Source organism: Gymnodraco acuticeps, unplaced genomic scaffold, assembly GCF_902827175.1.
Source record: "Gymnodraco acuticeps unplaced genomic scaffold, fGymAcu1.1, whole genome shotgun sequence".
Classification (NCBI taxonomy): Eukaryota; Metazoa; Chordata; class Actinopteri; order Perciformes; family Bathydraconidae; genus Gymnodraco; species Gymnodraco acuticeps.
Window position 1 is genome coordinate 140,047 of NW_022991207.1, and position 16,003 is coordinate 156,049.

Here is a 16,003-nt window from a genome sequence, read left to right on the forward strand (position 1 = left end):
TTTGGATGTCAAAAGATAGTCTTTTATATTTGTCTTAAAGGTGGGGTAGGTAAGTTTGAGAAACCGGCTCGAGATACACTTGTTGTTATATTCCATGGAATGCTCTTAACATCCCGATAGCAATGAATATCTGAAGTGCTTTGAAGCCGTAGTACTGTGTTGGAGGAGGGGCTCTGTGAGGAAGGGGCAGATTTGTTCCGGTTGTGTATTTTCAAGTTCTAGCCACTCGAGCCGGTTTCTCCAAAATGACCTACCCCACCTTTAAGTAAAATAATAATATATATTTATATATTGTAGTAATAATGATATAATCTATTTATAATTGTAAATGTATATTGTATTTAGACATTGATTTAGATGTACATTTTGTTAAAAGAAAACATTTAAATAATTTAGTTTTTGGGAGAAGGGGTGGATTAAATAAGTGTAAACTTCTTCTAGGTAGAACATTTGTTTATATATAATTTGTAAGTCAATAATATCTTAGTTTATCAATTTGATACTGCTTAAGTTTGTACAGTATCATAATTCTCTTGTTTCATTTCATTATTATTATTGTTTTACACGTTCTAAATGAATCAAATCAAATGAAAATGAGCACTCACATTGTTCCCTACAGGTCCTTGAAGGCCAGGAGCTCCTGTCTTCCCAGGTGATCCCTGTGGGAAATATATTGATTAGAGTATCAGTTATACATTTGAGACACTTCAAAGCAAGCTCATTTACTTGTTCAGAGTTAACTATAAAGTGGTTTACTCACTCTTGGTCCTGGAGGTCCAGCGTCTCCGCTCAGTCCATCTGCACCGATGGCTCCCTGATGGAAAAATATATGATCAGAATCAGAAACAGGTTTATCACCAGGTAGGTTGACACGTACGAGGAATTTGACTTGGTGTTGTGCTGCATACATAAAAGTATTTTTTTTTTAAAACAACACAGACATAGCAAACTATTTTAAGAAGAGGAGGCATGTGGCGCAGAGGTTAGTGCGTTGGTGTTGGGATCAGGGGAGCACAGGTTCAAACCCCGCAGCAGTCAGCATGAGAGACTTCACCCCAAAGTGCTCCTGTGGGGATTGCCCACAGTATTGAGTATGTTAGTCGCTTTGGATAAAAGCGTCTAACAAGTGACATGTAATATAATGCTAATATATATATATAGTAAAATAAAGCCGTATTTACATTGAAATAAAATATGTGCAGTAAAAAAAAAAACAGATATTGTGTGCATTCATTTAATTACCATATATACTGTATGCACCAAATATAAAATAGTATTTCAACTGTTAAGCTTATTCTGTCAATAGTGGCTTTCAAACCTTACAATAAGCCACTTTTGAGCGGAGGTTAAAGACACGCAAAGAAAAAGTAACTGCCTTTGGTCTTAGTTGAAAAAGGATTTGGACTCTCCAACTGACACTGAAAATCGAGAGAACAAATCGCAACATTTTCTTAATTTGTGGCCGAAAAACTGTTCCTATCTCTGTCTCATCAGCTGTCAAACACATCTCTGTCCTCTTCTAACTTAAATTATATTTCGACATGCAGTTGAAGAGCTGACACGGCAAGGCACATATTAAACATTACTATTTAACCAATCACATATTCAACTTAATCTTAACTTTGATCTCTGAGCTCATTATGCCTCCAACACTCTCCATGAACCCCGCTGCAAAAACATTAACACTTTATCATTGATTTGGAAAAAATAAAGTCTGACAAACTTTGAATTTAGTAGAGGGACTTATGTCATTGTTAAGGACCAGGGTACGCAACAACTAGGAACGCAGGTAAAGGTTGAAAGATACGGATTGTATTTACCCAAAATATATATACAGTTTTTAGGATGGGTAACAAAATCAATTAGGATGAAAAAAAGGTGAATTATTTTGTATATAAGCAGATACAATCTAGAATGAATTATTAAACAAAAACTATCTAACTAAATACTGGCCAGTCCATTGTTGAGTGCAGGGGAGAGAAGACTCTAAAGATGGGTGGCTTAGATATAGCCTCTTTAAACACCCCTCAAGGTTTTAGGGGAATGGCACAGTCCAATTAGCCAGGCACATCTACAGGTGTATCCATGTACATTAGCATGCAGTGTATGAACCCTATAAAATGAGATAACTGGATAAAGTCAGACATATAAACGTTTGATACATGTTATGGTTTTTCCTACCAGAACTCCAGAAGGTCCGTCCTGTCCTCTGTTTCCAAAATTACCACGGAATCCCTGAAATTAGATTATGTGAGAAATTTGAACCAAATAATACAAAAATAGTATTACCAACTGTAGTGGAGAGTTAGAGATAACTCAGTGTTGGCACTAGTTTTGTGTCTATCACTAGGTTCACCCAGGTGTGTCGGCCAGAACACCACTTAAGGCCAAAGGTCCAGAATAGAGGAAATGAGGAGCTAAGATGAGGCTTGACTTGACTTTACGCACACAATAGGAAACTTAAGACGGCATAACTTTCCCTCTGATGTGTGACGTCACCCAAACCACGTGGGTTAGCCCCTCCCCACTATGACGGCACAACTTAACAGGTATCAACTCTGTATAATAAAATAATATATATATCAATAACTATAACTTTGGGGCCTTTTCTACAGCAACCAAGTATTTAAATACTGAACGAGGCTCGTGATTTAAATAGGGTTACTTGACATGTTAATTTTTATCTTATTAGTATAAAATAAAACAATATAATTTACCTTTAAGCCTTTAGGTCCAGTCACACCGGAGATGCCCAGCTTTCCCTACACACAAAGGTACACATTACAAAAAATTAACAATTATACTGGCAGCAATTTCAGAGATACACTGGACAAAATGCTGCTGCAAAAACAAGTAAATATATACTAAAAACAAGGTGTTTTCGCTTTTAACAAGTGAACAGATCTGCCAATAGAACAAGTACAAAATGGCTTGGTGAGATTTCTTGAAGTAAAGATGGGATGATTAGAAAAATGATAAAAGCTGGGAGAATTTATTTTGAACTATATTTGACCAGAATTAAGGAATTTGTTACAAAAAAAGCCAGAAATGCATCTTGTGTTGATAGTTGGAGATGTTCCTCTAAAATAAGATGTTTTTAAGAGACTTTGACTAAAAAGATGCCTCGTCTAGAAACAAGACTTAAGTTATTAAGTCTTAAATCAAGTGTCACGACATTAGACAAATATACTTGGCAAGATTTACATTTTTTGCAGTGTACAATCCTTTAATGAACATTATTTTGTTGGGCTCGACTGAAATGAAAGATTTATAAATGTGTAAGTAAAATAATTTATGAAAATGTTTGTCAGACGAATACTTGTGTTTTATTTCCCCCATATTTGTTCTTCCTGTGTTGAGAAATACCTTTGTTTATTCTTGTTAAGCCTTGATATGTCATGTGTGAATGCATAAAGGTGGCTCTGTTGGTTATGTTACTGTAAAAGTGTTTAACAATTTATGTCAAAGTAAATGTTGTAGACCTTAAAGGTCACCTATAGTGTTATTTGTAGGCAATAGCACAGCTCTCAGATCTATAACAATATATAAAAACATGTCTATGAAGTGTTTTGCTCAAAACACCAAACAGATCATTCTAGCCACGCCTCATATCCCTCTATTCCACTTCCTGTTTCTAAAGTGCTGATTTGGGTATAAAGCTTTAAAGAGGAGGGTCTGAGCTCATGCGGGACCCGGCAGCTACTGTCTAAACTAAATGCTGCCGTGATGAAACGCCATATCATGGATTATCAAGGATTCTCTCTGAAACAGTCTGGAGCTCAAAGGCTTTCTCTCTTGCCGGTTATACCACAAGGTGAGTTCCTTTTTACTTCCTGCTTCTTCACACACATGCTCTCCAGTACAGGTTAGCTCTGAGTGTTAGCGATGCTAATGTAAACACCGACCATATTACGTCCAAAACAGTCGGGCATTGTTTCTGATAGCAACGCTTCTGATTGGGCCGTGGGTCCACATTTCAGATATTACGTCATATCGGACGCAAATTTGGATCAGCTCCGTTGTTCCCCGTTTTTAGAGATTTGGGTACGGAGGAAAAGAGAGAGGGTTTTATTTCCTGACGCTGCGTGAGTTCCCCGACACACCGGGGACACATGTTGATGTAGAGAGACATCAAAAAGTGCATTTTGCATGATAGGTCCCCTTTAAATAAATAGTGTTAAGGTCATTAAAATTGACGTGAAGAGTCTACAATCTTTACATTTAGTTGTAAAGATATATTGACCAGCTTCAAATCCATGTTTAACTGTTAGTAAAGCTCTTAAAGTAGTGTAAAAGTGATCCGTAATAGAGATGATATGTTTGTGCAGGACACTGTAGTCTCATTAATACAGAATAATAAATGCAGCCGCATAGGAACCTTAATACCAGGCTCTCCTTCACGTCCTCCCTCTCCAGATTTTCCCATCTCTCCCTGCAACAGAAAACACAACCACAACACAATTTAGCACATAGCATGTTGCATTAGCAATTAGCTCAATGATTAGCATGTAAAATAAGCTTAATACCCTCTCATTCATACTCACAATGGGACCTGGGAATCCAGAAAATCCTTCTCGACCTTCCCGACCCTTTGGCAGAAAGAATATCACATAATAAAACTCTTTAATGTTTCATTTGAGGTATTCATATAAGTGAATTAATAATCCATCTTTGTCGCACCTTGTCGCCTCGGGGTCCAGACACTCCTTGAACACCGATTGGCCCTCGATCTCCCTACAAAAAAACATGTATAAATTCACACACATGCACACTTTCACACACATTTAACTTTGTAATGACAGAAAAAGTAATGATTCTTTCAACTTTTTGTGAAACCCACCTTCAGTCCGTCTTTCCCCTGCTTCCCCTGCTCTCCCATGATGCCTTCAAGGCCCTAAATGTTGTAGAAATACTCACTTAAATAAAGGTAATGATAAGAAAGCGGAGTAATACTCAAGCAAAGGACAGAATTACTTAAAGTTCAAGAAGTTAAGGTACTTATTCAGTGGCGATCCTAGAGTCTCCCCCCGAGAGCGGAGCAAGGTAACGAAACTTAAAATAAGAAGCAGCATTTTATGGCGCGCTATGCATGGGGCCCCCTTGAGGGGGTTTCCCGACATGTCGTTGCAGTAAATTAAAGTGTGTTTCATGTTGTCGTTGCTGTGGACCTTCTTAATCTACCTTCTTTGGGGGCCCCCTTCTGGTCCGGGGCCCCAAGCAGTTGCCTGCCTTGCCTGTTTGCAAGGTGCGCCCCTGAATTTATTCCACACAGCTGGCCCTTTTAGAACAATATATTTTGAATTATTGTATTATAGTTATTAATGCATTTGTTGTTCATCACTAATAATGCACTTGGTAAATGAGAAGCTTTTTTTTTACTGTAGTGCAAATGATAAGCTTGCCAATTTCACCAAGGGATTAATGTAAATATAATACATCTTTAAGATAAGATTAACCTTTTTTTTTTTTTTTATCTCTAAGGGTTATTTGAAGAAATGTGCGAATGCTGTGATTTACTCAGTTTGTATAAAATAAATACCTTTATACGGTTTTTAATGTTGATAACTGTGAGAGATTCAGGTGTTAAAGCAGCAACAGGAACAGATTGAAACAAAGCATAGGACAGGTAAGAGTTCACATAAATATAATACATATAAAAGTGTAAGTATCATGTGACACTACTTACATATATACAAATGTGAATCATTCTGAATATTATATATACGCTACATGTAGAGGAGTACAAATCACAATATGTTCCTCTGAGTTGTTGGGGTGCAAAAGTGTAAAGTTGCAGGAAGTAAGATAAGATAAGATGTACTTTATTAATAATTCATTTGGGATTAATAAAGTACATCTTATCTTAAGTAACTGAAAATGTACTGAACTTGAGTCAATGTGCTTAGTTTCTGTTCACCACTGCCTATTATCACACTCTCAATAGCATTGTTAGCTAACATTGTCTTCACTCGTCTCGTTTATTTCACTCACAGGAGACCCAGAAAGTCCCGGTGGCCCCGGAGGTCCTCCAACTCCCTCGAGATCTGAGGGGCCTCGGCGCCCCTTTAGTCCTCGTTTACCTGGAGGCCCTGGAGGTCCCTGAACGCACCACAACACACTGAGTCACAACCAGAGAGGGTACAAGTACACACATCCTTTACTCAAGTAGAAGTACAGATACTCGTGTTTAAAAATACTCTGGTGAAAGTAGAAGTACTGACTAAACTTCTTTACTCAAGTGAAAGTAAAGAGGCTTTGAAATGTACTTCAGTAAAAAGTACCCATAACTAGCAGCTGCTTTAAAGAGTACCTGACCTCCCTTTATATTAATAGAACAATAATGTCATTGTTAGCTAATGAATGTTTCCATGCTGAACAACGGCAACATGACAACGTTTCCATTGGTCCCTCTTCTTTAGAGAAGACCAGGAAATGATGGATACACGGATCGTGTTCAAATCAATAGGCACGCAATGACTCTAAAGAATAATGATCACGCATCAAACACACATTCAGACTAAAGGAACCAGCTGTTTGGAAAATGAGAGAAGTAGAAAGTACAAGTATTTGAGTTCAACATGTAAGAAGTAGAAAGTACAGGTATTTGAGTTCAACATGTGAGAAGTAGAAAGTACAGGTATTTGTGTTCAACATGTAAGAAGTAGAAAGTACAGGTATTTGGGTTCAACATGTAAGAAGTAGAAAGTACAGGTATTTGGGTTCAAAATGTAAGAAGTAGAAAGTACAGGTATTTGTGTTCAACATGTAAGAAGTAGAAAGTACAGGTATTTGAGTTCAACATGTAAGAAGTAGAAAGTACAGGTATTTGTGTTCAACATGTAAGAAGTAGAATGTACAGGTATTTGAGTTCAACATGTAAGAAGTAGAAAGTACAGGTATTTGGGTTCAACATGTAAGAAGTAGAATGTACAGGTATTTGGGTTCAACATGTAAGAAGTAGAAAGTACAGGTATTTGGGTTCAACATGTAAGAAGTAGAAAGTACAGGTATTTGAGTTCAACATGTAAGAAGTAGAAAGTACAGGTATTTGAGTTCAAAATGTAAGAAGTAGAAAGTACAGGTATTTGAGTTCAACATGTAAGAAGTAGAAAGTACAGGTATTTGTGTTCAACATGTGAGAAGTAGAAAGTACAGGTATTTGAGTTCAACATGTAAGAAGTAGAAAGTACAGGTATTTGGGTTCAAAATGTAAGAAGTAGAAAGTACAGGTATTTGAGTTCAACATGTAAGAAGTAGAAAGTACAGGTATTTGAGTTCAACATGTAAGAAGTAGAAAGTACAGGTATTTGAGTTCAACATGTAAGAAGTAGAAAGTACAGGTATTTGTGTTCAACATGTAAGAAGTAGAAAGTACAGGTATTTGAGTTCAACATGTGAGAAGTAGAAAGTACAGGTATTTGTGTTCAACATGTAAGAAGTAGAAAGTACAGGTATTTGAGTTCAACATGTAAGAAGTAGAAAGTACAGGTATTTGAGTTCAACATGTAAGAAGTAGAAAGTACAGGTATTTGAGTTCAACATGTAAGAAGTAGAAAGTACAGGTATTTGTGTTCAAAATGTAAGAAGTAGAAAGTACAGGTATTTGTGTTCAACATGTAAGAAGTAGAAAGTACAGGTATTTGGGTTCAACATGTAAGAAGTAGAAAGTACAGGTATGTGAGTTCAACATGTAAGAAGTAGAAAGTACAGGTACTGATCCCAGAACAATTTACTTAAGTACAGTAACAAAGTATTTGTACTCCACTACTTCCTCTGGTCAGAACAAATTAAGGATTAAAGTGTTTAAAAAGAACCTGCAAATAAAGACAGGAGGGATTTAACTCACCGGGTCTCCATTAAAACCCCGATCACCTCTGTAACCTCGCTTTGCTTTAGTGCCCTGGTAGAGAAAAACACACACACACACACACACACACACACACACACACACACACACACACACACACACACACACACACACACACACACACACACACACACACACACACACACACACACACACACACACACACACACACACACACACACACACAGTAAAGCTTGATAAGGTGAGATTAAATCTTTTCATACATTATTATTGAAGTAAAGAAATTGCTTTAAGTAATCTTACGGGATCACCTGAGGGTCCAGACCTTCCTGGATTCCCATTGGCTCCCTGGAATGAAAAGAAAGAATAACATCTGAGTTAATCTTTTATTATGGCTTGTTGGTTTCTGGACAGGATTGTTTTTTGGCAATAAAGGAATTCAATGCATCTCCTCTAGTATTGACATTTTAAATGTTGTTATCAATCTTATCTTTTCTTATTCTATTTAGTTGACTTCTCCTGCATTTACTTGCACTTGGTCACTCGCATCATTCTCCTGAACTATTTTATTTATATTTTTACCAGAACACTAATACTGCTATTTATTTAATCTTTTACTTTACTATGTGCCCCTTTTGTTTGTTTGTTTGTTCACCATGTAAAGCGGCTTTGGGTCCCTTGAAAGGTGCTTTACAAATTGTATCTATTATTATTATTTCTGTTTCTTCTTGCCGTATTTTTGTGTTGTCTTATATATATATATATTTCCGTTTCACTTTTGGAGGAGCCTGGTACTTCAGCTTTTATAAAACTACCCTGTAGATATATTGAAGATATTGTAAAATGGAGCAACTTTAACAAAATCCATTTCCCCTCATGGATAAATTGAGCATTTCTGATTCTGATTAATACTTTTTGTAGATGTTGTTGTCTTACATAAAGTCCAGGTGGTCCAGGTTCTCCGATGTCTCCTTCATCTCCTGTATCTCCCTGAAGAGAAACACACAAGTAGTTAGTATATTTAAAGGCATTTGTAGGCAACAGCATAGGTCTCAGATATATACAAATATATAAAAACATGTCTATGAAGTGTTTTGCTCCAAACACCAAACAGATCATTCTAGCCATGCCTCATATCCCTCTATTTCACTTCCTGTTTCTAAAGTGCTGTTTGGGTATAAAGCTTTAAAGAGGAGGGGTCTGAGCTCATGCGGGACCCGGCAGCTACCGTCTAAACTAAATGCTGCCGTGATGAAACTCCATATCATGGATTATCAAGGATTCTCTCTGAAACAGTCTGGAGCTCAAAGGCTTTCTCTCTTGCCGGTTATACCACAAGGTGAGTTCCTTTTTACTTCCTGCTTCTTCACACACATGCTCTCCAGTACAGGTTAGCTCTGAGTGTTAGCGATGCTAATGTAAACACCGACCATATTACGTCCAAAACAGTCGGGCATTGTTTCTGATAGCAACGTTTCTGATTGGGCCGTGGGTCCACATTTCAGATATTACGTCATATCGGACGCAAATCTGGATCAGCTCCGTTGTTCCCCGTTTTTAGAGATTTGGGTACGGAGGAAAAGACAGGGTTTTATTTGTGTATAAAAGACATAAACAAGTGCATTTAGCATGATAGGTCCCCTTTAAATCAAATCGAAATGTATTATAGCCCCAAATCACAAGAAATACCTCAAAGGGCTGTACAAAGCAAAGACAAAACCAAAATACTAACGTCCTAGCATATAAACTATAAAAACATTATACAACAACATGAGTATTGCCATGTGATCAAAGCATGCGACTGAAGTAATGCTCATGGAGATGGAAAGTAGGTGATGGAAATGAGTTGACAGGGAAGACAGATGTGAAGAGATGGTTGAATATTTAGTATTCAAACATGTATTAAATGCAACGTCTGGATCCTGCTCACCCTGTTGTTGTTGTTTCATGAATCACATTATCATTAAGATAAAGAGTACTCACAGCGTCTCCTTTGGGACCAGGAGGGCCGTCTGGTCCTGGTTTTCCCTTTGGAGAAACATATCAATCACATTGTCTCTTTAAAACATTTTGCCTCATAAGACAAAGAAATATGATGTGTGCATGTAAAGAGCATTCCTTTGATCTCAGAAATACATTGAGAGGGATTTCCTTTACTATTTAGACAAGTAAAGAAAATCCTCGGCAACAAAACACACACAAAAAGAACTTAGATGAAAATGGTGATTAAAGCAGAACACCATTTGTAGAATATTAAACCAATAAGAATAAATAAACCAAACCACTCTAAAACCAAGTGAAAGAGGATGATATTTCAAACGTGTGAGACCCAAAACATAGAAACAAGGGAATGTTTAGTTTTTAATGATATTCGAGTTTGCAGGTGTACGATGAGGCTTATTTCTACACTCAGTAAAAACAGTTGATGTAATCCAGAGTATCGTGCTAAAACACTGCTCCTTATATTCCTATCAAACAGGAATGTGCATGAAAGTAAACACAGTATTTGTCACAATTATTAAAAAATAGGAGTACTATTCTTCTCCTTAAGAAAGTCACTTTTAATTGTCTTCCTTCGGTTCTTGTTTATGGCCGCCACATCACACAAAGTAATATATTGAATTGTAAATTGGTTTCCATAACGCAAACTAACTTACACTAACACACAGATTCTGTTTCTGCCACAAAATAAACTGATAAAAGAGTTACAACAGGAAGACTGGGTATACGTTCATTCACTCCGCAGCTGCATTAACCAGCTCATTATGGGCGTCCTCTTTTAACCAATCACATGTCACCTCAACCTCCAGCAGCCAATCATCGTACTGCAGTCGAACTTTAAAATGGTTCTCCTGCAGTCAGCTGTGATTTCAGGCCTTTAAGATCTTAAAGGCCCCCTGTTATCCTGTTCTTCATCAATATCTCACAGGGCTCAGATATATCCAGAGCCTGTCTCTGATTGGCTGAAACACCAGACAGATCATGTCAGCATTACCCATAATCCCCTCTGTTTCAGCCCTTTTTCCAAAGTGCTGATTCTCTGTCTGTTACTTCAGATGAAAATAAGGAGCCCCTCCCCACGCCCCTCTGAGAGAGATTTGGTTACAAAGAACTCAATGTGCTCTAGGAGGAGATTCAGGTGATAAGGGGGGGGGGGGGTTACCTTGGTTGCTGATTGGCTAATGGTTACACAAGACAACACATCGTTATGACATCATCAAGTGGCCAAAATCTGATCAGCTCATTTTCAGACAGGTTTTTATAGAAATGGATCAAAAAGAGAGAGAATCTTTGTTCCTGAAACTTTCAGAGTCTCTTTCCACAGAGGGGACACATGTTGATGTAGAAGAGACATGAAGAAGAGGGGACAACATGTTGATGTAGAAGAGACATGAAGAAGAGGGGACACATGTTGATTGTAGAAGAGACATGAAGAAGAGGGGACCACATGTTGATGTAGAAGAGACATGAAGAAGAGGGGACACATGTTGATGTAGAAGAGACATGAAGAAGAGGGGACACATGTTGATGTAGAAGAGACATGAAGAAGAGGGGACACATGTTGATGAAGAAGAGACATGAAGAAGAGGGGACACATGTTGATGTAGGAGAGACATGAAGAAGAGGGGACACATGTTGATGTAGAAGAGACATGAAGAAGAAGAGGGGACACATGTTGATGTAGAAGAGACATGAAGAAGAGGGGACACATGTTGATGTAGAAGAGACATGAAGAAGAGGGGACACATGTTGATGTAGAAGAGACATGAAGAAGAGGGGACACATGTTGATGTAGATGAGACATGAAGAAGAGGGGACACATGTTGATGTAGAAGAGACATGAAGAAGAGGGGACACATGTTGATGTAGAAGAGACATGAAGAAGAGGGGACACATGTTGATGTAGAAGAGACATGAAGAAGAGGGGACACATTGTTGATGTAGAAGAGACATGAAGAAGAGGGGACACATGTTGATGAAGAAGAGACATGAAGAAGAGGGGACACATGTTGATGTAGGAGAGACATGAAGAAGAGGGGACACATGTTGATGTAGAAGAGACATGAAGAAGAGGGGACACATGTTGATGTAGAAGAGACATGAAGAAGAAGAGGGGACACATGTGATGTAGAAGAGACATGAAGAAGAGGGGACACATGTTGATGTAGGAGAGACATGAAGAAGAGGGGACACATGTTGATGTAGAAGAGACATGAAGAAGAGGGGACACATGTTGATGTAGAAGAGACATGAAGAAGAGGGGGACACATGTTGATGTAGAAGAGACATGAAGAAGAAGAGGGGACACATGTTGATGTAGAAGAGACATGAAGAAGAGGGGACACATGTTGATGTAGAAGAGACATGAAGAAGAGGGGACACATGTTGATGTAGAAGAGACATGAAGAAGAGGGGACACATGTTGATGTAGAAGAGACATGAAGAAGAGGGGACACATGTTGATGTAGAAGAGACATGAAGAAGAAGGGACACATGTTGATGAAGAAGAGACATGAAGAAGAGGGGACACATGTTGATGTAGAAGAGACATGAAGAAGAGGGGACACATGTTGATGTAGAAGAGACATGAAGAAGAGGGGACACATGTTGATGTAGAAGAGACATGAAGAAAGGGGACACATGTTGATGTAGAAGAGACATGAAGAAGAGGGGACACATGTTGATGAAGAAGAGACATGAAGAAGAGGGGACACATGTTGATGTAGAAGAGACATGAAGAAGAGGGGACACATGTTGATGTAGGAGAGACATGAAGAAGAGGGGACACATGTTGATGTAGAAGAGACATGAAGAAGAGGGGACACATGTTGATGTAGAAGAGACATGAAGAAGAGGGGACACATGATGATGTAGAAGAGACGTGGAAAAGGGGATTTTGCAGAATAGGCGACCTTTAAGATATACGATATCAGGATCGGGGTCTAATCGCCAAAGACTATTTCAATTTCTATCATATGGCCACGTGTCGATAAATGTTCTTAAACAAAGAAATGAAGTCTCTCCTGATTGAAATGCTTTGGTATTAATGTAGAATAAAACACTTCAGTCTTTTATACCTGAGGGCCACGGACGCTGGGAGGCCCGACCGCTCCATCAGGACCAGACTCTCCCTGAAACACAGCATAAGCACACATCCAGCTCACACATTTATTCAGGTAAGTTAACGTCATTATTCAGTCTCTGTGGATACATAAAAACAGGTTTGAAATCATTCCAATGTTTACATACAGTATGCTAAATACTGGTAATATTTACTTTAATTATGTCTTTGTTTCCTGTAGATATTTAATTGCTCTTTTTACGGCTCTGTTACGGTACGTCCACACAGCAGCTTTAGACGAATCTTCCACCGCTTCCAACGCTTCTCTGCACATTGACTTTGAATGGGGATGACGTCACTTTGCCTCGCTTTTCGCCAAACTGCATTGTGGGGGAGCGAAGCGAAGATTTCCAGGATTTCCAGGATTCAAAAGTTGAGCAATGTTCAACTTTTGAAGCTGAGCTGGAAGCGTCAGCCAATCAAATCACGTTTATGCAAATCTGACAGTAGAAGCGCTAGTCAATCAAACCGCGTGTAAGCAGGGAGAGCCAGCCCGCAGTTCATTTCCTCATATTCCAAACGAGAAATTACAGTAGCAAATCACCCGGTTCTTTACGACCAGAACTATTAACGGGATACAAACCGGAGGGACCAGGCATGGAGGGAGGTGGCAGAGACAGTGGGGGAAACTGGTAGGTTTTCACCTGTTTGGGGAGTTTATATATATATATTTATATATATTGCTCGCATAAAATCCCCGGGGTTTTTTGCTTTGTATGTCGGGGGCGGGAGATTCATGTGATTGGTTGTTGGTCGCGTTGCTCGCAAAAAATCCCCAAGCTTTCAGACACGCCCAGCTCCAAGATTTTCAAGATTTTTGAAAAACTGCTGTGTGGACGTACCGTTAGTGTACAGTTTTACTATTGTGCTGCTGTGTTTATTGTATTTGTGTTACTCTGGCACAACAATTTCCTTCGGGATAAGTAAAGTCTTCTCTTATCTTATAGGACAGTAAACCAAAAATATAGTTTAAAATTAGATTAATTAGAAAAATATGCATAAATAAATGTTAACCAGGTAAAATAAGATATGAATGAACAACAACAAAATAAGTTAAATGTATTTGTTATTGGCTATGGTAGGTTATTGGTTATATTCACATATTTGTATGTGTCAAAGAATATTTCTGTCTTTACTCCTAGATATTTAACCTTTTCTGTGTGTTGACATTTACGATCAACCCTGGCTCTGTTATCTCTCTTAAGGAATGGGAGGCTCCAGCTATCTTGATAAACCAGTTCAACTCTCGGTCACAAAATGGTTTACGGCTGTGGGAACACTGGCTTTGAGGCCATTAAGGGTCAGACGCAAGTGATTCAGTGGGCCCAGCTGTTTAGTCTATCTCCCCAAATATGTTGTTTACTCTCGCTGAACTAGTTAAAAGGTCTATCCAGAGATAGGCACGGCAGAATTGACATGGCAACCCACCCGTGCAGTCAGAACCTTTTGCTGATGTGACTTGTGATATGAATTCTCCGGCCGTATCCTTGTAATAAACTATCATTGTTTGACATCAAAGCTCCAACTCTCCTCGTGTCTCTCTGAGTCCTGACTCTCCATTGCTGCAGAAGTTTCCCTTACAGTATGATTATTGAAATGTATACAGATCTTTTTCATATGGAGCTCAAAGTGCACCAGATTGAAGCATTTTACTTTAAAATGTTTAAAAATGTCATTTGAAGCCTTTTTATGTACTGTATATAACCTGTCTATAAGTTTCTGTTTTTTAAGTGTATTGGTCTATTGTAGAGTGTTGGTGTGTTTTGTCACCTTAGGTCCAGCTGCTCCTCTGGGACCCAGATCACCCTGATGACCCTACAACACATTTATCAGTTAAACAGGTTTTATTTTAATATCCATTTATGAGTCGATTTGGATTTATCAGCTACTCACCGGAGGTCCTTTGAAGCCCAACATGCCTTTTATTCCTCTGGGACCCATTTGTCCCTGAGCAGATGGATAAATGCACTTCAATGGCACGTCAATATTAAATCCACCATCATTATTCTTTCATTTTAATGCAGATATTGTAGAAGTATAACAAACGTACAGGTGGGCCAGGTGGTCCCCCAAAGCCTTGAGCTCCGATCCCTCCCTGGAAATGAAATAACCATAAAAAAGTCAAATAAAAGCAATATTCTTTCAGTCACAGTTGCTCACAAATACTGAAACATACAACACAATCAAAAGTCAACTTCATATGTCTAATTACGCTTTCTTTATACATGTTCTTAAACATAGAAATGTTCTTACAGCCCTTTAAATCATTCGGCAAAGAATTCCACTTCTTTACGCCAAGAGACACTCATCTGCTTTAAAGTGGTACGTGCAAACTGACGCTTAACATGTAATTTCCTCCTATGATGCTCATCCTCTGAAATTAAAACACATGTGTTTATTTCCTGGCAGTATTCTGTGTTTTGCTTTATGCATAACTAAAGGCGTCTGTAATTCTATGAAATCTTTAAATGTTAACGGCCTTGACTCAATAGCTGCATCTCACTTCGGTTAAATGGATTCCTTGCTTCCCTCACTTGCGTCCTTTCCCTGCGTCTAGTCCCTCCCACCAGGGAAGCATGGAGAGACGCAAGGAAACCACGAGAAGCAGGGAAATGAGTTTTAAGAGCAATGGGACGTCCTTTCCTCCGGAGCGTCACGTGAAGCGACGTCCGTTTGTGATGACGCCGCACAGCTGATCGCTTGACAGCAGCCAGATCAGTGCATGCGCCGCATCGTCCAATCAGTGAGCAATACACAGTAAGGGGGCGGGGCGAGTGTCTGAAGATTTCACCGGAGGATGGTCTGGTGGTTCCTCGATTATCGCTCCTCCGTTATCGCTCCTCCGGCACAAATAAGGCCACTGGGACGGTACTCAAGATGGCGCAGACAAATCAACTTCCGGTGAGACCGAGGAGCGAGGAGCGAGGAAATGAAAAATAACCGAAGTGAGACGCATCCATAATGATAAAAGCCTCAAAGGTCTGCTGATTACAGGTGTTGTATGAGGATGTTAATGACTGGTTTTTATACAGATATGTCTGACTGACACTGAC

General features: G+C 38.8%; 1 protein-coding gene across 1 annotated transcript in view; it reads right to left on the bottom strand.

The window, feature by feature from the left end:
- Positions 1–16,003, bottom strand: part of si:dkey-21p1.3 (collagen alpha-1(I) chain) — a 56,004-nt gene that overhangs the window by 21,534 nt on the left and 18,467 nt on the right. The window contains exons 13-29 of the mRNA XM_034238603.1: positions 15,001–15,045; positions 14,844–14,897; positions 14,721–14,765; positions 12,907–12,960; positions 9,812–9,856; positions 8,765–8,818; positions 8,132–8,176; positions 7,847–7,900; positions 5,992–6,099; positions 4,841–4,894; positions 4,681–4,734; positions 4,545–4,589; positions 4,379–4,432; positions 2,718–2,762; positions 2,182–2,235; positions 761–814; positions 606–659 (exon numbers count right to left, since the gene is read on the bottom strand). Of these exons, the coding sequence (XP_034094494.1) occupies positions 606–659; positions 761–814; positions 2,182–2,235; positions 2,718–2,762; positions 4,379–4,432; positions 4,545–4,589; positions 4,681–4,734; positions 4,841–4,894; positions 5,992–6,099; positions 7,847–7,900; positions 8,132–8,176; positions 8,765–8,818; positions 9,812–9,856; positions 12,907–12,960; positions 14,721–14,765; positions 14,844–14,897; positions 15,001–15,045 (918 nt within the window). The remainder of the gene's footprint in view (positions 1–605; positions 660–760; positions 815–2,181; positions 2,236–2,717; positions 2,763–4,378; positions 4,433–4,544; positions 4,590–4,680; positions 4,735–4,840; positions 4,895–5,991; positions 6,100–7,846; positions 7,901–8,131; positions 8,177–8,764; positions 8,819–9,811; positions 9,857–12,906; positions 12,961–14,720; positions 14,766–14,843; positions 14,898–15,000; positions 15,046–16,003) is intronic.